At 47.6% G+C, this 23176-nt stretch overlaps 1 protein-coding gene across 2 annotated transcripts in view; it reads right to left on the reverse strand.

Moving 5' to 3' along the window:
• PCSK2 (proprotein convertase subtilisin/kexin type 2) overlaps window positions 1–23176 on the reverse strand; it is a 216876-nt gene that overhangs the window by 22610 nt on the left and 171090 nt on the right. For both annotated transcript variants that reach the window (XR_009522214.1, XM_060032951.1), the window contains exons 7-8: window positions 19306–19394; window positions 8914–9089 (exon numbers count right to left, since the gene is read on the reverse strand). Coding sequence is in view for 1 of the 2 variants with exons in the window: in XM_060032951.1 (XP_059888934.1) it covers window positions 8914–9089; window positions 19306–19394 (265 nt within the window). In the remaining variant the exon portion in view is untranslated. The remainder of the gene's footprint in view (window positions 1–8913; window positions 9090–19305; window positions 19395–23176) is intronic.

Here is a 23176-nt window from a genome sequence, read left to right on the forward strand (position 1 = left end):
CAGCATGCCACACTTTTCTGTTGAAATGACACCCCAAGATCCACTTCTGCCCCCCAGCTTCACCTGAACAGCAGCTGGGCTGAAACCAAGATAGAACAACTGCGACCCGCATTCAAGCAATCATCCACTGGCGGGTATGACAGATGATAATCACAGCAAGCACTTCTGCAGCACTTACTGTGCGCCAGGGACCGCTCTGAGCACTTTACACAGTAACTCACTGCATCCTCACAGCAATCCTGTGCAGGAGCACAGTTCACACCAGCCACACGAAGGATAAAATACTTAGGCAGAAATTCAACAAACTAAAAAAAAAAATAGGACTTTGAAATTCTGTGGAGGGACACAGGTGGAAAGACACACCAACACTGTCATGTTCTTGGATAGAAAGGCAGCATCACAGAGATGTCAGTTTTCCCCAAGTTAACTTACAAATTTAACTTGATCCCGACAGATACACTGCATTGATCGAGATACTGCCATGCTGGGCAGTTCAACAGAGGGAATTTTATCCAGGGAGCAAGTGGTAAAGAAGAGCAAAACCCCAAACGGGGTGTGGAAGGGTCACCCAGAGATGAGGGGGTAGATGGCCCAGAGCCTGCACTGCGCAGGGGTGGGCTTCCTGCTGGGGGTCTCCCGCCCTTACTCTGTAACGCATGCTCAGTGGAGACTGGTGGGCACACTTGCCCTCCATGTTATTCTGGTTGACAATGGAATTGCCTTCTCTGCCTCTCCTGCCACTCCTGCTTTTTTTTTTTTTTTTTTTTTTTTTTTTGTCAAGTGTATTTATATGTGGTGCAATTCCACTTTGAATTCTGTCTTTGTATTAGTCTTCTGGAGTATAGTGGGACTAATGTCTCTCAAAAGTTTTCACAAAAAGAGAATTTTTCACCAAGGCACTATTGGCGGTATTTAACCACCGATGTTGTCAACCGGAGGTGATTTTGTGCCCCAGGGGGCATTTGGCACCGTTGGAGACATTTTTGGTGGTCACAGCCAGCATCTATTGGGTAGATGTGTGTGGTGTATGTACTATTAGCATCCAGTGGGTGGAGGCCAGGGATGCTACTAAACTTTCATAATGCATAGGGCAGCCCTCTGCCTCCTGTCCCCACCAGCTACCAACTAAGAATTATCTGGCCCAAGTGTCAACAGTGCTGAGGCTGAGTCTTTGCTCTGACCTATTGGCAAAGGGCAGTGAGTTGGAACTTGCCGATTTTAAAAGCATATTCTAAAGCAGCCTTTCACAGACTCACATTTCTTAAAAGTTCTTGCCGATTTTGTATTTTGCTTATAATATAAAATAATGGCACAAATTGCTTACCATCGGCTATAGTAAAGTTCCAGCTTGAGGCTGGTGCGGTGACTCTGTGTACCCTCAGCACATCACCTGTCCCAGGAGGTGAAGATCCCACTTTGAGAGACTTGGGGCTAAAGTGAGTCGGTCCCTTCATCCTCCCCAGTGCCTAGTGACCCGGACTAATGAGCCCCCTCCCCAGGCCCTGGCCCAGTGGTGGTATCTGCCTGCAGACACTGGTGAGGACAACCTGATAAAGTTTGTATTTCCTAAACACTCGATTACACTCATTTTTATTTTCCAGTCACCTCGACATCTTAATACAACACTGACATACTTTAAAAAAGTCATTATATTTTTATAATGAAAACCATATTCATTGTGGAAGAACTGGAATCTAGAGCATGAAGAAGAAAATAAAAATCCCATGTGATCGCCCATGAACAGAAAATCACTGGTGATATGTTGTGTATTCCTGCCAGTTATATATATAAATGCAAAGTATAAGAACAGGTTTAAGAATGAAATTGGGAGTGAAGTAAGTCAGAAAGAAAAAGACAAATACCATATGCTAACACATATATATGGAATTTAAGAAAAAAAAATGTCATGAAGAACCTAGGGGTAAGGCAGGAATAAAGATGCAGACCTCCTAGAGAATGGACTTGAGGTTATGGGGAGGGGGAAGGGTGAGCTGTGACAGGGCAAGAGAGAGTCATGCACATATACACACTAACAAACGTAGTAAAGTAGATAGCTAGTGGGAAGCAGCCGCATGGCACAGGGATATTGGCTTGGAGCTTTGTGACAGCCTGGAGGGGTGGGATAGGGAGGGTGGGAGGGAGGGAGACACAAGAGGGAAGACATATGGGAACATATGTTTATGTATGACTGATTCAGTTTGTTATAAAGCAGAAACTAACACACCATTGTATAGCAATTATGCCCCAATAAAGATGTTAAAAAAAAAAAAAGAATGAAATTGGGATCATAAAGTATATCTACCTTTGTGGCCCTGCTTACAATGTATTTCTCACTTACCATTACATTATTAACATTTCCTCACATAATTAAATATTACTCTACGTTATATGTTTTTATTAGTCTTCTTAAATAGCCATTCCATAATTTATTTACTCTTTTTCTTAGACGTACGTGGAAGGCTGTTTCTAGGTTTTAAAGTGCTGAAATGAACATTATTTTATATATGTCTTTGTATTCCTGTTTATTTCTTCAAGCAGAGTTTTTAAAATAGGGAATTTTGGGTGAAAAGGAATGAATGAAGATTCTTTATCCATAGTGCCATATGATTGCTCTTTATACCTCTTATTAATAATTTATATCTTCACCAGCAGTGCACAAGAACTCCACATCCAGCCTATCTGGGTCAAGATTTAGAATCATTAAAAAAATAGTTTTTCCAGCTTGGTGGAAAAAATTGGTACCTCATTGTTTTGAGTTATATATTTTTTCCACTATGAGCTTATCTTTTTATACCTTTACTGCTTATTAGTATTCTTGCTTTATGAATACCTTAGTAAAGCACCAAGCCCCCAAAGATAATGTCCTGTACCTATTTTTTCTTTCATGATATCCTTTTTATTGATTTGTTAGAGCTCTTTCTATATTAAAGACCTTAACCAAGTTTTTGTCATCTATATTGCATATATATATTTACCCACTTTTTTTTCTTTTGTATTTTGCATTTTGACTTGCAGAAAAATTTCCACTTTATTACTTATGTCTATTATTTTTTACAAATATATATTTAAATACCATATTAAACTATGCATTGATTTACAAGCACTGCTTTTCTGTACTCACAGTTCATGGAACAATTTTATTCAACCTATTCACAAACACATTTGACATTTGTGTGTTTGTCCTCACAAGATCACTGGTCACCCAGCAGTTTTTCTGGGCTCATTGTAGTAGCTATTGGTGCTGATTGTCAAATATTCCTAGCTGCCCACTGTCTAGGCCCATGATAATGCCCCCTTGTGCTTGGGTGGGGTCTTATAAGCTGTGTTAATCAGTGAGTTGTGAGTGGGAGTGACAGATACAAGGTATCATTCCTCAGCTGAACCATTTACCGGTCAGTGCTAGCTGTGCAGAGCTCTTTCTTTCCCTCTGCACAGTGAGTAGCAATGTTCCAGGTGTCGGCTCTGATCCCCAGGAGACCGTGGTGAGCAGAGCCTTCTACTGACCATGATGGCTGAGCAGCTGATTGAGAAATAAACCTTTGTGCTTTCAAGCCCCTGAGCTTTGGGGGCTGTTTGTTACTGCAGCACAATGTAGCCTCTCCTGACTGATACAGTTCATCACATTTGGTTCCATTTAGTTTATATAGATATAACATTAAAAAAAGATACAGCATTAAAAAAACCTCTCTCTTTTTAATATAGTCCCTGAAATATATATATTCAGGGAATATAGTATAGTCCCAGAAAATTTTATCCCAAGCCATAAGTAGCCATTTGTATAATATTAGAACAGTTGCTGTTTTCACTTTTCTCTAAATGTATATTCTGACTCTTGACAACTTAACCACCTACTGAATTGCTTTTTGCTTTTTTAGTGTGAATAAAAACCTTTTAATTTGAAAAACGTTAAGCGTCACGAAAAGTAGAGCGAATGGTATAATGAATCTCCCTGTATCCATTGATCATTTAACAATGACCAGAGTTGTAGAAATTTTGGAAGGTTTTATGAGTAATACTTATTACTCTTTTTTGAGGGGTAAATATTTCCTCTTTTACGTGTAGAAAGTCCCTCTCTGGCACAGTATCAGTGACTGCATTATATTTCTGTGTAGCTGTTTTATGTTTTCATTCTTTATTCCCTTCTTTTCTGTACTTGGAATGTTGGGGGTAGCAGTGAAGTCACATAGAACCTTAAACAAGGGTGACAGATGAGCGGACCCCTCCTGGGAGCGGGGGCTCACTCTCAGAGAACTGCTGGTCACGCCTACAGGGAGAAGCAGTGGGTCCCAATTTATGCCCCTTCAAAAACAGATGCTGAGACCAGGACTTGGGGGGCGATCTCAGGAGACACAAGTGAGCATGAGATGGGGATAGAGGTGGGGGGAGGGAGAAGGGCCAACCAAGTGTGAGCTGATGAGGAGCCTCCCCCCAGCCTCTGGAGACCCCTGAGAACCTGTCCCCAGGACAGCGCGCCGTCGGCCGCCCCACAGTCCGGGCTGCGCGGCCTGGGACTGGGAACGCCTCCCGTGGGGTCGGCAGGTCCTCAGGCAGAGGCGCAGGGAGAGGCGGCTGGTGACGCGCAGGAAGCCGCCCCCGGGCCAGGGGACTGCAGCGTCTGCCTCGCACCCCCGTGGGTTCCACGGAATTCAGCAGGAGTGGGTGGGGTGTCAGATACCCAAGAAAGCCGAATGGAGGGTGGCACTACGTAGCCTCTGCTTAAATCCTTCACTTGAGCCCGTGTTTCCCCACACCTGCAGTTGCCCCTGACTTGTCCTGCCGTGTATCCACCTTGGAGGTAAGGCTCCTGTGCCATCCTGTCTCTTTCTAGCAGGATCCAAACACGCCGTGATGAACCTTTCTGATGTCACAGGGGCTGTTGAAGGCTTAAGTCCACATCAGTCCCTTAACCTGGTGGTTGGGTTTCTCCCTGGGCGCAGATGGGTCGCCACCATCAAGAAGGCTTAAAGGTGAGTGACAACTGCCTCGGTTGGCCCGGGATTGGGTAGTTCCCGGGAAGTGGGGCTCCCAGCGCAAAACCTCGGAAAGTCCCGAGCAACCAGGACGGTTGGCCACCCCACCTGGGGCTGGCCAACGCTTAGGAAGGGTCACCAGAAACCCGCCAGCTTTTCCTCCCGCTTCTCCTTCTCAGAGGTGAAAGGAGGGACTGTAACTGAGAAAGGCGTCTCAGAGGCCGAACCGCAGATTCCAAGCAGCGGCATCCCCTGTGCAGTTGGGAACCTTCGTTTGGTTTCAGAGCATCAATCAGGGCTCCTGGAGGAGTCCTGAGAGCTTCTTGGCAGGAGGCATCGTTGCCGCCGGAGGCCCCGGCACTTGTGCCACTGTGTCAGGCCCACTGCTCTGATTAAATTTCAGCAGGGCACCAGGCTCCTCCTCGCGCGTGCTGATTAATCACTGTCTCCTTGGGCAGCCTCCCCCACCCCGCCCCCCTTCCTGGATGGTGGCTTTTGAGCCAGTCTTGCAAGTGACCCCTAGTACAATATATTCCAGCTCCAGATCTGGGATCTGTGTTTGAGCCCTTTGCAACCTCCCATCCCCCGCCCAGGAAATAAAGTATCAATGCTCTGTCTCATCCGTGCCTGTGCCTCAGAGGATTTTCTGTTCCCTTGTCTTTAAATATTCCTAAGATGTTCCCTCTGGTAGCAACCCTGAGGTGTGATTAATAAGAGGTTGGGGTGTAGTCATCAGAGCCAGCCAAAAACGTGCCAGAGCTGCCCTGGGTGCATTTCCTTAAGATGTGGAAAGAAGTTCATGAGTCAGTCATCACTCTCAAGACCCTCTAGTGGTCTCTGAATTCCTCTTCTGGTTGTCAGAGTGATGTAAGATGCCATATCCCATACCAGCTGGGCTTTGCTCGCCATCAGTCTCTCTGTAAGGGCTACATCCTTTTCTGACCAGCAAACACATCGCCATATTGGTCCTTTATTACCCAGAGAGAGATGACTCCAAGTTCAGATTAGGCTTTGCCCAAATTGCACTTGGAGATTGTGGTAGATGGTAGTGGGTGTCGCCCGTATTCCTTCGAGCTTGTGGCTTCTTCTGCGCTGGGGGTTTCCAGATGTCAGCACAGGCGTCTCTTCGTGTAAGGGATTTCTCCCCAGAGGCTGAAGGCTGCCCTGCACACCTCCCTCCCGGCTGAAAGTGCTGGGACATTTACACCCCTTGGGAACAACCTGAACCACTGACTTTTCCGCCAGCTCCCGTGCCGCCGGCTGGGATAACTTCAGTGTGTGTTCTGCATGGTTTCCCAGTTTCCCCGTGGGATTAAGCTCCAGTTGACGGTAGTAGCTGACTTGATAACAAATCCTTTAATAGCCCCTTTCTTCCCTGTTATACCTCCCCACTCACTCCCTTTACCTCCCAAATCAACTACCTGAACTCAACCCTCACCTCAGGGTCCACTTGTGCGGGATCCTGAACTAAGTCAGTTCCAAGATATATCATAATTCAGGGGTCTCTGTCTGTCATCTACTCCCATATGTAATGTGAAGAATGTCTTAACTGTAAATTCAACACATAGACTATAAAGAGGAAAAAATTGAAATAAACGAACGGGGAAAAGGTTTCCTTCTTCTCTTACTTCATGCCAGCTGCTTGCTGTCTCCGTTAAGTATTTATTGAGAAAATTTAGGAGATGCAAACTCAAATCCCTAAGGAGCCCATTTATGTGAGAAGCAGATGTCATCCGATAGGGAGTGGTGGGGTCCGTGGCAGATGGTACATCCCTGGAAAGTTGTCTTATCCTCTGTTTCCTCTTCCTCTCCCCTTTTATCAGTACAGTGTTGGTCAAACAAAACCTATCTGCAAGATGCTAAAATTCAAAGACAAGCATAAGAATTTCTTTAGTGTAACAGGTAATTATCTGACTCCTTTGTTCAGGTGGAGATCACCTTTCAGAGGTACATTTTCCTTTAGACCTGACCAGTCAGCTGAAATAACTGAGAGGAAGTCTTTTTTGCTCATGTATAATACCCCATTGCTCACACAATTCTATAACACTGTCCAAAAAAATTTCACCTTGAAATAAGGAAAGAACCCTTCCTACAGCTTGGGGGAAAGTCAAATGAGAAACTGTATTTTTCACCATACTCCACTTTGTAAAATATTTACGTGCTGTCAGCTGAAGATAAGTCATAACAAATTATTCTCCTAAGTTCTGGTGTACTTGGCATGCTTTGCAGAACAATCATACTTGAAAGAGCCTTTTTAGTTGCAGCAGGGGACGCTACAGATGGAAAGAGAGAAGTACCCTGCCTTGAAATGTGATGGAGCCGTTCAGAAGCTCATGGAGAGTGACAGGACTCGCCCGGGGATGTACTGCACTGAGCCCATCTGCACTGTCAACCCTGACAGAGGCCAGATGTCACCTACTCTCTGACTCTCTTTTGGCCTCAGGTGTCAAAAAATGCTTCTCAGTGAAAATCCGTGTCTGATGGGGAAGGGGGGCATCTGCCAGGTGTTCCCCTGGGTAATGTGCTGTCACTGTCACCTGGTTCCGGGCCTGGATGTGCAATCTTCTCTCTCCAGCCACACCATGAACAATGCGATAAGGAAATAGCTGTCTGTATGTCAGAAGTCTCACCCTATAAACTCCTAAGGGTCTGGGCATTGAAATGGGGCAGCAGCACTACCTCCTGCCCCTCCCCCACCATCCTATTGGTGACACACCCCCCCACCCCCGTAAACTGCACTGTGCCATTCCAATGCCAGGGATCTTTGTGGCTGTCTCAGACGGGCTGAGGGCAGGGACAGGGCATCGCATCAACCTGATGGAAAGTCCAATCCTGGGAAAAGACTAAGACAAAGTGACTGAGTGCCCCGAGGAGACGGTGCCGTGGCACCAATGGCCAGTAATTCAGCCCCTCGCAGGGGCCTGCAAACACACACCAGCCTGGTGATTCAAGTCCCCAGACTTCCAGCTGAGGCCCAGCAATTGTGGAGCAGGGACAGGCTATCCCCACCGTTCCCATCTGAATTCTTGGACCACAGAGTCCACAAGCCCTAGTGAAACACTGTGCATTATGCCTCAAAGTTTTGGGGCGGCTGGTTAAGAGTCCCTAACGACCCAGGCAAACACCAGCCGTTTGTGGGGCCTCCCAGGGCCAGCACTTGCATGTCTATCTCACACCTCACAGCGACCCCAGGAGAAATGCACCGTTATCACCATTTTACAGGCAGGAAAACGGAGGCGCAGTGAGGTCAGGTCACTGCGGATAGACACTCAGCCCCTGAAGAGCGGACCTGGGACCTGAACCCAGGGAGACTCTGGCCTGGCTGTGGTTTGCAGGGGGACTCTGCCCTGGGATCGCAGAGGCCACCTCCTGCCGCTCCCCACGGGCCGCTCACCCGCACAGGGACCCGCGGCTCCCGGCTGCCTCCCTTTGAGGTGCTGCTTTGGTCCCTGCTCCTTGGCTCTGTCCATTCCCGGACTGACCCCAGGGATGGGCAGCCACGAAAACGCGCGCTGACTCCCCCACGGGAACATCTGGACGCAGCTCCCCTGCTGTGCTCTGAAGACACCCAGTTTGCGCGGAGACCCCACTCCCAGCCACGTCTGCACGGTGGGGTGCTAGTGCAGCTCCCTGTGGGACCCTCCTTCCCCACTCCCTTCGCAGGGGCCAGGATAGCGTCGCCCTCCGGAGGGCCCCCGCCCCCTTGCCTTTGTCCTTCACAGGCGCCCCCTCCAATAAGTCTGGACCTCTAACCCAATTTGGGGTCCATTTCTCGAAGGACCTGAGCTAAGGCACAGGGTAACAGCCCCACCTCCACCGCAGCCCTGCCCCTCGCTGTGCTCAATTGGCACCAGCGATCCGCCCCTCCCCCTCCCCCACCCACACCCCGTACCCCTCCTCCCCGGGTGTGGCTCAGGGCTTCCTGGCGCAGGAACGACCTTACCTTGTTCACGCCGTCCGCCATCGCCTGGAGTGTGAGCTCCCGGGGCCCGTCCACCGTCTTCCCGTTGTCGGTGGGGCCCCAACTGGCGCTGTAAATGTCTATCAGCTGAGGCATGTGGCTGATGGAGGAGGCCTCGATAATGTCCGTCATGAAGGGCTGGTCCAGCATCCGGATCCCTGTGGACAGTGAGGGCCGGGGAGCTCTGGGTGCCGGTCCCCGGTTCACAGGAGGCAAGGTTGGGTAGGGGGCTGGGGTCCTGGGTGTGGTTGGAGGTCTGCCTTCCTGGTGCCCTGGGCTCAGCCGGGCGATCCTGAATCCAGCCTCACGCTGTGTGTGTGATCAGAGGATCAGGCAGGTGCACTGACCGATCCACTCCATCCTTTTGGACCCCACCCACTCCTTTCCTTATGCAACTATTTGAAGACAATTTTATCCCCCTCGCAAAAGTTGCTAGAATTCCTAATGTGGTCTGTTTCTGATGGGAAGCTTGGCTTCCAGGGACTGGGGGGGTGACGGGGGACACGTTTCAGAGGAGAAATAAATCTACTGGGCATGACAGTGTGGGGAGGAGATTGCTCTTAGATATTTAAGGAACAATTCTAGAGGGCAGGGGGCAGGGGCAGAGGGAGGGGCAGGACAGTGCAAGGGGGAGGGGCAGGGAAGGAACTCTCAGTTGCATGGTAGCTGAGAAGGGGCTTTGGCTAGGGGGACAGAAATGTTGAAGGGGTCATTCTAAAATATATTTGCAGTGGGGTGCAGGATACACCCCCTCCTCCTTCTCCCCTAGGCCACCTTTGTAAAGTGTGTGCTTCTATGATGCCTTGTAGGAGTGACTTCTCGCTGGGAACTTTTCTCTGATTGTGTGACTGTGTGTACAGGGACTCAGGAGGAGCCCAGGCCTGTGGCACCCACGGTTCACATCACCCTTGGGCTGTCTGGAAAAAGCCTGTCCACTCAGCAGCAGCCAACGGGAAGGGCATTTGTTCCTTCATCATTACCCTCTAAACATTGCTGTTTGGGGCCAAGATTGTTCTCTGCTTGATACGCTATTTCGTAGCAAGGGACCTAGAGTGCTGCTGAAGCTGACCTAAGTCTTTCCAAACTCCACGGGAGTTTTGAAACGAAGGGCTGGTCTGTACATAGTCGGAGGCTGGCTTCTGACCCTTCTTACTTGTCCCTGGTGGTCAAAGGACATTATTATACAAGCATCACCTAATGTGGTGTGCACACCAACCTAAGGAAGGGAGATTGATATACATTGGTTACCTATGTACCTGTCACCACTTTAAAAAATCTACAGACAGGGACTTCCCTGGTGGCACAGTGGTTAAGAATCCGCCTGCCAATGCAGGGGACACGGGTTCGAGCCCTGGTCTGGGAAGATCCCACATGCCACGGAGCAACTAAGCCCACGCACCACAACTACTGAAGCCTGCGCGCCCAGAGCCTGTGCTCCGCAACAAGAGAAGCCATTGCAGTGAGAAGCCCACACACTGCAACAGAGAGTAGCCCCCACTCACCAAGAGAAAGCCTGTGCCCAGCAACGAAGACCCAACGCAGCCAAAAATAAATTAAAAAAAAAAAAAGGCCCCAAATCTACAGACAGTTCATGTGGATGAGAACTAACTGCTTATTGTTGAATAAAGTTATAGGGCTGCCTTCGCATCTTGATTTTCCTTTTCTAGTTGCAGGTAATAGGCTTGTATATCTTAAAGCAGTTCCCAATTATAGGGTCATTTGCAGAGCATTTCCTAAATACTGTTCCTGGGCCGCTTCTCCCCGGTCCCTGGAGTTTCTGAATATTTGCACGGGGCCTAAGCAGGTATTGGTCTAAGGTGGTTTTGAAGTGCAACCTGACGTGAGAATGGCTGTTTAGGTAATTGGGACATTGGGGGTAAAAAGTTAATGCTTTTACATGCATGTTTTGTTAATTCTGAGATAAACATTTTTCCAGAAAAAAATATAAAGCAGGAAGATTCAGGCTCTTACAGGGCCCATGAAATTGACAGAAAATTGTCTTTTCTCTTAAGGTTCTCTTTCCTCCTCCCACGTCTCATGGCCCCTCCCTTGCACTTGCACTGCAATGTTCCCCAGAGTTCACCCTCCTCCTGTCTAACCTATGATCTCAGTAGGCCTTTCCCCTGAAGTCTTTGTGGGTCCAGCTCTGCAGGTCCTCTGTTAGCACTGCACTGGCAGCCTCCTCTGTTAGCACTGCACTGTCAGCCTTCTCTTACAATTGTTGATTTGTGTGTTTCATTTACCACCAGACAGCAAGGTCTTTGCGTACAGGGCATGTGTCTATTCTGTGTACTTCTATGTCCCTGGGCATCAGCATGGCGCTTGGAATTTATCTTAAGCTTGATAAATATTTGGTGAATAAATGCATGATATAATTACCTAATTTAGTTGAGTTTCTCCCTAGCAGGGATAACAGGTCCAAACTTTCCATCCTCTAGTCATAAATCAGGTCACCGTTTTTGCCAACAAGTCTAATTATTAGTTAATATCCTTTCTCCTGAAGAAAGCTCCTACAGCGTAAGCATAGCCTTTGGTTTCAACTTTCCAGAAGCTAAGTTTTATGGTTCACTTCGTTAGGGATAGGAAATCTAAAACTCCACATTTCACTTTTGGCCCACCTATATTTTGTTCATTTAGAAAGTCTGTTTAACAAAGGTGGCCGACAGCTTACAGAGTAAACTGAAGAGCACAGCTTCTTCTCACAAGTCGTGTCCACTTTGTGGACTGGAAATGTCGCAGAGAGGCTGGTATTCACTCGTCTGCAAGGAGGAAACTCAGATGGTCTTGAACTCATCCAGTGCCCGGATGACCAGCACTGAATAGCCTGCCTCCATTGAAAAGAGGGAGGAGTTCAACTCTGGCCAAAGCGCACCCGGACCGTCCCACGTGCCAAACAGTGGCGACTTTGCATTTTGTCACCAGCTGGTGCCCTTTGCCCTCTCTCTTTGCAGGTCCTGTCTCTCTGCCTCTCTCCCTCTTCATCCCGCCCTCGCTCCCTTTGTGCCGCCCAGAACATCAGAGCTGTTGTGTATTAATCTCCGGACTGTTCAGCATCGAGGGAGGCAGGGGCGGCCACGGGCTGGGAGCAGGGCTCTCATTCACATTCAGGGCCCAGGCCCCCAGCATTCTTTGAATCTCATTAAGCTGGAGGGAATGAGGCATGCATGAATTGAATGAGATACAGTATTAATTTTGGCAGGCAACTGCCCCATTAGTGGCCAAGACCCAGGCTCAGGGTGACCCAAGGGTTTTTAGGGAGGGACTCTGTCCCTGGATGGTCTAGGGGGGTGGGGAGGGGGAGAGAGCGAGAAAGATGGGGAAGGCAAGAGAGTGAGAGTGAGAGGCAGAAGGAGAGTGGGAAGCCCAGGGAGCCAGGACTCGGCATCCTCACGTTTGCACAATGCTCTGCTGGCTGCGGTGAGGTGATGGCAGGAGAGCCTGCACGTCAAGCATTTCTGTCCCCTGCCCTTCCGCCAGCCTGAGCACCGCATTCATGACCAGCAGTGAATCTGTGAGTCCCTCCTGCCTTTTAGAACCTGAGCCTCACGCCTGCTGCATGGCTTGCTTGCAGCCCTGGGCTCTAGGGGCTGCACAGCCCAGGGGTTTGAGCTAAATCCTCTGCCTCTCCTCCTGCTACAAAAGGTGAGCTTGTACGGACACCAGGAAGTGCTACGTCCGTCCGCACACCTCAGTGTCGATCATCGCCACTGTTGTGTTCACTAGTGTTCATCTGCAGGCTAGGGAGCCGACGCATGCTGGTCTAGATCTTAAGGATCTGGAAACATGTTAATCATTGTGCCAACAAGCGATTTTTACTGATTTATTTAAAAACTCAGATAAAATACGTACAAACTCACTGGACTATTAGGAGTTTTATTGGCCAAATATGTGGAAGCAATTCATCGCTGGTAGAGAAATTTCAGGGTACTTTGATAATGGTCTACAGTGCGGTTTTCAAACTCCTCTTAGAATCTTTGCTCAAAGGAGCACTCGTTAGCAGATGCATAAGTCTATCTGCTCTGCCTTCAGAGGAAGGAAGGTAAGGCCAATGCCACCTGGCCTGGCCCCAGCCTGGGGCTGCTCTGAGGGGCTTTGCAGACGCCCAGGGGTGATGCTGTAGGACCTGCCCTCAAGTCACTTGCTGTGCCCCGGCAACCGGCAATCATGATCGGATATTGTCGTGTTTGTTTGCTCCTTGTCTAGGTCTCCCTTTAGACTCGAAGCTGTGTGAAGGCAGGTGTCTTGTCTGCTGGCTCACTGCTGCATCCCTGCCCCCCAGCAGGACCGGCACATGGTGGGCACCCAGCTGCAACTCCTGAGTCCTGGAAGGGGCTGAAGGCAAGAGATAGCATCTCCCAAAAGGCGTGATGCATTTCGAGCCTTTTTCATACTCTCAGAGGTATAAATCTGACAAACTTGCAAGAAACATCATTTGAAGGGTTCATTATTTATATTGGTTGTCCATTTATTTGGTTTTGTGAATTTTGAATAATACACTGTCAATTTCGATTTTTTGTCTCAGTCCCTTTTGGCTAAAGATGCCAAACATTGATTTAAAAATTAAAACTAAGAAAAGAATTAGGTTGTCTTAAAGAGTTACTTTAATAAAGTCATGTTTAAAATAAAAAATGGAAATTAACCTTTCTCTTCAAAACGTATAAATAAGTGGATAAGGAAATGTAAGTAATTAAACTTTCAAAAAAGTTTTGAAGTTATTAAAGCTTTGAGACAGCACCAAGACTTTGGGACAGCCCGGATGTACCGGTCCGCGTGTTACAGAGCATTTACTCTTTGGGAGTAAATGCTCTCTCCTTGCCATGTGTTAGCTAGAAGAAGTGGTAACAGCTGTGCTCATGGAAACAGGTAACAGAAGTTAAAGAGAGAGCTCATCTTAAGGAAGAAGTTTCTAGAGTTACCCATGTCCAAAGGCAGAACAGACTTTGTTGTGAGGGAGTGAGTTTCCCGTCACTGGAGGCGTGCCGTTCCAGGCTGGGTCCAGGCTACATCAGGAGAGCAGGAAAAGAGAAGCTGTTCGGGACTTCCCTGGTGGCACAGTGGTTAAAAATCTGCCTGCCAGGGCAGCGGACACAGTTTCAAGCCCTGGTCCGGGAAGATCCCACGTGCCACAGAGCAACTAAACCCGTGCGCCACGACTACTGAGCCTGCGTGCCACAGCTTCTGAAGCCTGCATGCCCAGAGCCCGTGCTACGCAATAAGAGAAGCCACCGCAGTGAGAAGGCTGCACACTACAACAGAGTAGCCCCCGCTCACCGCAACTAGAGAGAGCCCACGCACAGCAACGAAGACCCAACGCAACCAAAAATTAATTAATTAATTAATTTAAAAAAAAAAGAGAGAGAAGCTCTTCAAATGTTTTAGTGCAGGGACCCAGGCTGCGCTGGATACTAAATTGTTTTACAATTTACTCGCTGTGTGGCCCCATGTTCAGTTTCGTTCTCTGTAAAAGAGGGATAATAATATATAATAAATGTTCTCTTTATAAAATATATAATAATGTATGATAAAACTGTAAAGAGGGTTGAGTTAAGGGTTTTGCATCGTGCCAGACACACTGGAAGAGACAATATGTTATTATTATTATTGCTACTGTTATTGTTGTTATCATCATGCAAGTGTCAGTGGGTGTTCGGACTCAGGGAACTTTAGACCCTCTTTGGGGCCCAAGATTTTGCGATTCTGACAGGTAAATGGAAAAGGTGAGCCGCTGGGAATTCACACGCTCTATTTCCAGCATCCAGATGACACACAGTGGATGGACGGCCGTGATGCTCGTTAGCCTGGAGTGGCCCAGGGTTTTGATGCAAAGGGGTCCCCTGCCTGTCTTCACTGCTGATGGACATTCCCAGTGTGCCCTTGCTGGGGAGGGGAAGTGGGTTATGAGAAGGCCCAGTTCTCTTTGGAACTAATTTGAATGGGATAAAGTAGCAAAGGTGAGACGGTGCTGGTAGAAGGGGAGATACCTGGTAGAAATTCCATCAGCTTTGGGTCCTTAGATCTTTATGCCCTTAATCCCTTAACTCCATTCATCCACCGATTCTTTTATTCAGTGATTAATCTCTACTGATTATCATGGGTTTATCCACAGCCGCTTCCTTCTCTTTATTCCTTCCTTGCTTTCTGTCACTCAGCAAATAGAGTTTGAGCATCCTCTGTGCGCCAGACCCTGCTGTGGGTGCGAAGGTGAGAGAAAACAGACATGGCTCCTGTCTCTGTGGACACTGTTGTCTGCCTGCGGAGAATGATACTGATCAAAGAACCAGGCACAAGAATTTGTGATAACTGACAGTATTAGTGCTGGGAAGAGAAGATTCAGCATCTTTATCTGTGGATGGGGACTGGCCTGGGCAATGATGTTGGAGGATGCCATGGGGACCCGCTTGCTGCAGGATGAAGAGGTTGTGGCCAGGTGGGCCGTAGGGGGCAGGTGTTCTGGGCAGAGGGAGAGCACATACAAAGGCCCAGTAGAGGAAGGAGTGTGGCTACACTTCCTGACTCACAGTTGCTAGGAAGTTTCCTCTAAATTATATTTACACAGAGACTAACCACATGTGTATGGGAACTTAATATACAATGAAGGTGGTACCACAAATCAAAGGGACGGGATGGATTATTAAATAGATGGTATTGGGGATGTTTGCTCACTATTTGGAGAAAAATAAAACTTGATCCCCAGCTGGCATGACATACAGAGGTGGAATCCATTTGGACTAATGGCCTCATGTGAAAGTTTGGGAGAAGATCCTTGCGCTGATTAAAACTGATCAGGGGCTAATATGTGGGACATACCAAGAACATGTGCAAATTAACAGGATAAAGACAGGAACCTCCATGGAAAAATGAGAAAGTGTATGAGTAGAAGAGAAACCCAAAAGGCTCACGGGCCGATGAAGAGATGCTCAATGATTTTTTTCCTTTTTCCCTTCAGAGGACTCATTTTATCATATCGTCTCCACTTTCCTTTCTTTCTCTGGACTGAGATTCTGCAGCACCTTAACTTTAGCCTTTTTTTTGAAGACAAGAGACCCGGGATCCAGGGGGCAGTTGGGACATCGCCTCCCTACCCTGTGACTGAACACCTTGAGACGAGCAGTGATATGGGTCGGCCACCAGATGGCGCTCCAGACCTCCCCAGCTCAGAAAGCTCGGGAAAGGAAAGATTCTCCGGAGAGTATAGCCCATTTATTAGTAGAATGAGGAAAATCAGCCAACTTTTGAAATTACCAGCCAGAATGAACAAAATGTTCCCCCCAAATCTGTAAGGTAGAATTCTGCTTCTGTTGCGATTCCTGAGTGCCTCTCCAGGGCTTTCTCAGGAAGAATTCCTTTCGCTCCCCCGGGGGAGCCCTGAGTCACTGGATGTCCTGCCGGGCACAGGGTGGGGACTGGACCTTCCTGCCCCTGAGCGCTTAGGACCCGTAAGAGTGGCTACAGAGGAACCAAGCTGGGGTTAAAGGAGCGCAAGAAGGCGGCCCCTTTGCTCAGAGCCTCTGTGGGGCTGGGCCTGCCTCACCCCCGGCTCTGGGCTGGGCTCCTGGATCCTCAGAGCCTTGCCTTGAGACCTGTGAGCTATCGGGGTTCACGGACACGGGTCGGGTCGTGTCTTTGAGGTACCGGGCTGCATCCGCTCGCCTTTGGCATCAGGGGCGAGTCAGAGGCTGTCACTCTGCCTGGATCTGCCCATCCGAACGAGGGGCTTGCCTGGGGCGTGTCCTCTGCCTTGCGGGTGGAGCTGCAGGCGGGACAGCCCAGGTGCTCGAGGCTGAGGTCCCGACCCCCACCCGACCCCACCCACCGATGAGGGATGGGAGTTGGTGGATAAACTCCCAGCCTCCTCCTCTCGGGGGGCAAGAGCCCCCCAGAGCTCCAGTTAGGGAGCCCCAGCTCATCTACACACCCTCTGTTGGTCTCTCTTCCCACCATCTTTCCCTCTCTTTCCCTCACTGGCTTCCCAGGGTCACCTTCCAAAGAAACTCCTTGCACCCAGATCCTTGCTTCAGGTTTGCTTTTAGGGAATTCAAAGAGAGCAGGAGAATCAGGTACATTTGATAAGCAGCTTAGATGTTTTCAGAGTGCAAATTACAAGAGAGAAAAAGAAGCAGATGGAGAAAAAGACCCCAGCGGACCTCCAATTGCCATGAGCTAATCCCAACTCTTCATTGTTGCAGGCACTTGTTCTGAGGATCCCTTGTTCAAAAATCCAGTTACTTTGGGCATGCAGAAACTTCAAAACTCTTTTGAAGACCGTCATTGTGAATGAGAAATCCACGTTTGACATTTTCAGTTGCCTCTACTCTGCCCTGCGAACAGGGAACCCCCCCCCACTCAGATAGCACCTGGAGTGTGAGCCTGGTTTGTAAAATATTAACCAGGTGATGTTCTTTCCCCTGAGCTCATAATGCCTTCTGACATTCTGATGCCAGCATTTTGGAGGCACACAGAATACAGAGAGATGAAAGCCAAGGGGCAAAGCCGCCCCAGTTACATTTCAGAACCCTCTGGATGTATTCGTTTGAGGAATTCAGCACCCAGCTCAGGCAAACCTCTTAGCAGACAGTGTTGAAAGAGGTTAATGGTGGGTTTGTATAGGTTGCTCTTGCTTTATTTAGGTTCCTGGAAATGCAAGTGTCAGCACAAAGTATGTTTATGGTTCTATTAAATCACCAGGAAAAAAATATCAAGACAGTTGTAAAAAAAAAAAAGCAAGGTTGGATGACTCAGCCTGAATAAATTAAGAACCAAATTTGATGCAAAACTTGGAATAAGCCAGGAGCCACTCCATTCTCCAGCATCTTGTTGGAAGCTTATGAACCCCTTTCTCTCATTTTCTCTCTCCCTTTCTGTCTCTCTCTATTTTTTTTGGTGGGGGGAGGTGTTGGTTTCTAAATTTCTGGTGACCAGCCACCCTTCTTTCTAAAGGCCCATATAGAGGAATTTGTTAAATGTTTCCCATGGAACTTAATAAAAAGGTTCTAGGTAGAATATTTTCCCTTAAAGATGAGAGGCACTGTGCAAACAAACATACAAAAAACCCCACCAAAAACATTTGGAAGAGTTCTGAGTATGTTTACAATAATCTATACACACCTCCTTATATTCTACCGTCCTTATTTGATTCCTATTAAAATGCTATGGTTACTTGGACAAAATTATAATTCGAAAAGATAGGGAACTCCCTTAACTGTTGGTGGGAATGTAAATTGGTGCAGCCATCATGGAAACAGTATGGACGTTCCTCAGAAAACTAAAAATAGAGTTGCCGTATGAACCAGAAATCCCACTCCTGGGCACATGTCCAGACAAAACTGGAATTTGAAAAGACATGTGCACCCCTACGTTCATAGCGGCACTATTCACAATAGCCAAGACATGGAAGCAACCTAAATGTCCATCGACAGATGAATGGATAAAGAAGATGTGGTACATACATACAATGGAATACTACTCAGCCATGAAAAGAATGAAATAATGCCATTTGCAGTAACATGGATGGACCTGGAGAGTATTATACTAAGTGAAGTAAGTCAGAAAGAGAGACAAATACCATATGATATCACTTATATGTGGAATCTAAAATATGACACAAATGAACTTATCTAAGAAGTGGAAACAGACTCACAGACATAGAGAACAGACTTGTGGTTGCCAAGGGGGAGGGCAGGTGAGGGAGTGTTGGATTGGGAGTTTGAGATTAGCAGATGCAAACTAGTATATATAGAATAGATAAACAACAAGGTCCTACTGTACAGCACAGGGAACTATATTCAATATCCTGTGATAAACCATAATGGAAAAGAATATGAAAAGGAATGTCTATACACACACACACACACACACACACACATATAAATGTATAACTGAATTACTTTGCTGTACACCAGAAACTAACACAACATTGTAAATCAACTCTACTCCAATAAAAAAAAAAGATGTTATGGATACTGACACACAAAGAGTACAGACAGTACAATTCCATTTATATAAAGTTTAAAAACTGGGAATAACTGACATTTGCTGTTAGAAATCAGGGTCGTGACTGTTCTTGTGTGGATAGGCAGTAACTGGGAGGGGACACGAGGGCTTTGGGGTGCTGGTTGTGTTTTGTTTCTTGATGGTTACTTGGATGTGGTCAGTTTGTGAAACTTCATTGACCTATGTGCTCATGATCTGTGCACCTTAAAACTTTTTAAAGTTTATTGATCTTGCCATATAGGTTAAGTTAAATAAATGTTTTTCACTCTTGCTAAGTGTACCACTCCCCGCTCGCCTGCTCCACTGGGAATCTTTGCCACGCAGTGGCCAGGCCCGAGACCCGAGTGTGATGCCTCCTGGGATTGTTTGACAGCCACAGCCTACCTGCGACCTTGGAGCCGTAGGCCACTCCGACCCCGCAGATGTTGTTGTTGGCGACTGCAGAAACTTCCCCGGCACATCGGGTCCCATGGCTGCAGAGAACAGTAAAAACAAGTCAGATACAGGGTCAAACGACTTGGAGAAGATCCCTTAAATTCTATCTATGGTTCTTTTCAATGGTTCAGTTAGCCCGGAGCCCACCCAGGCCCCTGGATTTTCCATCTGTGTCTCTCCTTTCGACCCCTTCCAATTCCCAGCTGCCCTTCCTGACCTTGGCTTGTTTCTACCGTGAAGAGTCTTCTCAGAACATTTTCAACCTTGAGAGGTGATCTTTACTTTAAAATTGGAAGTGTCTTACTGCGGAAGACAGTTATAGGCTTTCTGTGAAAAGGAGACAATCTAAAACAGGTTGGTGCTGGTCGAAACAGCTGATTTTTTTTTTTTTGAAACGCTAGAATTGTGGGCTGGTGTTTATTTTCAAGGCTGGTTCTGTCCACAGGCAGGGGATGAATGCTGCCTGCCAGTTGTGGGATGAAAGTTATTTACCTTTTTGGATTATAGCCTCCTTGAGGACATACTGAATGCTACAAATCCCCCACCTTGCTCTGGAACCAAATAAACCCACACTGGCAACTGTCTGCATTCAATTTCGAGGGGTCCACAGAAACTTTGAGACCGACCAGATTAAGAATCCCAGGCATCTATTAGATAATCTTTCTGAAGTTTGCCGGCCTTACAATTCCTAGCAAGGCCTTCTCAGGGCTTATGTTCTAGAATGTTCTCTGCAATAGACACTGGAATTTCATTAACTTTTTCCCTTTTGCTCCCTTTTCTGTTACACCAAAGGAATCCAAACAGCTCTCCCCTTGAACTGGGCCAGCCTGGTGGCTGGCTTGGACCCATGGGAGGCAGCGGGAGGATGCCCTCTATCCTCTGGGCCAGGGTCCGTACAGAGGAGCTTGGGCTACAGCTGAGGCCACGTGGGGAGTGCAGCCGGGCAGCCCCCATTGTTCCAACATACCTCAGGTGAGGCCCCTGGAGGCCTCCCTCCCCCAGACCCAGACGGGTTACCCCGTCAGCAGCACATGGAGAGAGACAGGTGCCCACCTAAGTTGCAGGACTGTGAGCTAGTAGATGTTCTCTTTTAAGCCACTAGGTTTCGGGGCGTTTGTTAAACGGCAACGGGGAACTGAACCCCGCATAAGCTTGAAGTCAATCAGAATGCCGTGTTTTAACCCCAAACAGCATTCAAGAGGAGGAGTGGTCCAATGTATACATCACTGGAAATGGCCAGTCCCAACCTGGAAGTCCATCCTAATGGCCCATGAAGCAGCTAAATATGAAGTCGGCTGCAAAAGTGTCAGCTTGGCCTGCAGAGGGACGGTGGTGAGGGCTGGCTTCCCCCTCACTATTCACACAGCGGGTGCAGGAAGGGATGTGGGGAAGGGGACTTATTGGCTGCGTAGCCCAAGAAGTCCTGATTTCTGCAGTGTAGACGCTTTGCCACATTCTCTCAGGGCAAGCAAATCTCACACCCGCCGTTAAAAAATCACATCGGAGGACTGAAAATATACGCACATATTTTCTCTCTATATGTGAGCAAAAGGGAATCCTGCCTCCATGAAGGCTACACATCTCACAGACGCAAAATTCCCTTTGGAACAAGAATGAAATCTGTATGTGGTGTCTGAGGAGACCTCGTCGTGACTGCAGAGGTCAGCCCTGTGGTGGAAGCTCTGTGAAGACCCCACGTGCTGACTGAGTAAACCCCTGTCTTCTTGCCTGTAAGTTTTTGGTAGATCTCATGGGAGATTTTTGAGAAGGGACTTAGTTATGGTTTAACTTGATGGGAGAAGCTACCATGGACGTGGATTTCATGGCCCCCATCTTATTCTCAGTGCTGAAGAAAATGGTAAATAAAATTCTGAAAAACAGCATGGAAGTGTACACCCATGTATCTATATAAAGTGAAACATACACATTTTATATTGATTCGTATGTAGACTTTAAATGTATATATTCAAGTATATAGTTGTACTTATATCTACTTATGTATTTGTAATTATATACTTCTATATTCATATGTATATATACTTACACATTATATATAATCCACATATTAGATATTTAAATATATAAAACACATGCCATATTAAGAGGACATGCATATACTTTATATATACACACATATATATTTAAAAATGGAACTTGTGCGGACACTGATTAAATTTGGCTGGCTCCCTTGCTGTTTGGTTCATGCTGAACAAATATTTGTTTGATTCTTTATTTTTCTTTTCGGTATACGGGCCTCTCACTGCTGTGGCGTCTCCCATTGCGGAGCACAGGCTCCGGACGTGCAGGCTCAGCGGCCATGGCTCACGGGCCCAGCCGCTCTGCGGCATGTGGGATCTTCCCGGACCGGGGCACGAACCCGCGTCCCCTGCACCGGCAGGCAGACTCTCAACCACTGCGCCACCAGAGAAGCCCCAAATAAATATGTGAAGAAAAGTTTAAAAAGCAGTGCCACCTCTAATTCGAGTGAGCACTAATTTCCTTATTATTTAATAATCAGCCCTGCCAGGCTCTCCTTTCCGAGGCCTTGCCTGGAACAGTCGATGCTTTGACCGACATCTGTGAAGCACACATTATGCTGGTGGAGGAGGGGCCCTGCTCTGAGGAGCGAGGAGGGCCAACAGCACCTGCTGTGGACGCGGCAGTCGTTCCTCACCAGGGACCACAATCAGTGCTTTTCTTGTCGCACCCCATTTACCCCTCGCGGGAGTAGGTACTGCTCCATTTCACAGATGTCAAAGCTGAGTATCCGAGGATCTGGGCCAGGTCTGAGACCGAGGGTCAGCTACTGGACCCCCCATCACCCTCCCACCCAGTGACAGACCTTCTCTGCCCTAAAACTGCTCACGAAAGACTGGAGGACAAAATCGTGCGAACTTCCTTGAGCAGATTAAAGACACTGAATGCTTCCATATCCTTAATTTTGGCCTTTAAGTGGGGAGATGACTGTCGTGGTCCCTCCAGAGGAACATATGGGAAAAAACACTTCATTGCTAAATTAGGCAACACTAATTATAAGCGGGTAGTGGCTCCCTGTAATTGTTGGTGACACCAGGCCTCTTCGCACCCCTGGGCCTCTGTCGGCTCCGTCGCCACGGCCTTGAGTGCCTTCCCTTCAGTCCTGTTTTCCTGATCATCTCAGAGAACGAGCTTGCTCTTCTGAATATCAGGAGAATCCTTTTCCAAGTCCATATTCATCTGGCCCCTTTGCTCTCCCGAGAACATTCAGTAGCTCCCCTTTGTCTCTAGAGTAAAACACGAGTCTGTCAGAAGTAGAAATCGCTGTGGGTGTGGGGAGGAGGGACAAAGCTCGGTGGCTTGATTGGCCTCCCTTTTTTTTTTTTTTTGAAATTCAGTAAGTGTTTATTGATTGGCTGATTGAATAACACAGTCCAGGTGAGAAGTCTGATTAGCTCACAAAAGAGTGGGATTTGGCAAAAAAAGATGTTATCTAACAAAATCTGAGTAAGTTATAATCTTTTCAAACGTCTTCAACGTATTCAGAACAAAAGTAATTTAAAAGATAGATTACTGAACAGTGCTCCACAGGAAGGGCAAGAAGACTGGTTTTTGGATCCAACACTTGCATGGACCCATCGTCTGGCCCCTGGAAGACCTGACGAGGAAGACCTGGAAGACCTGAACCGCTGACGAGGGTTAGTGAGTACTCTCTGGTTCTACAGAACCAAGCCCATAAATTTGTGCTTTAACTAATTAATGGCCTCCTTCTGACAAAGGTCACCGGGGGCAAGTGACAGGAGTCAGGGGTATCATGTTGCCAGAACGGCCTCGATCTACTGTT

The sequence above is a fragment of the Delphinus delphis genome, chromosome 15, assembly GCF_949987515.2.
Source record: "Delphinus delphis chromosome 15, mDelDel1.2, whole genome shotgun sequence".
NCBI lineage: Eukaryota > Metazoa > Chordata > Mammalia > Artiodactyla > Delphinidae > Delphinus > Delphinus delphis.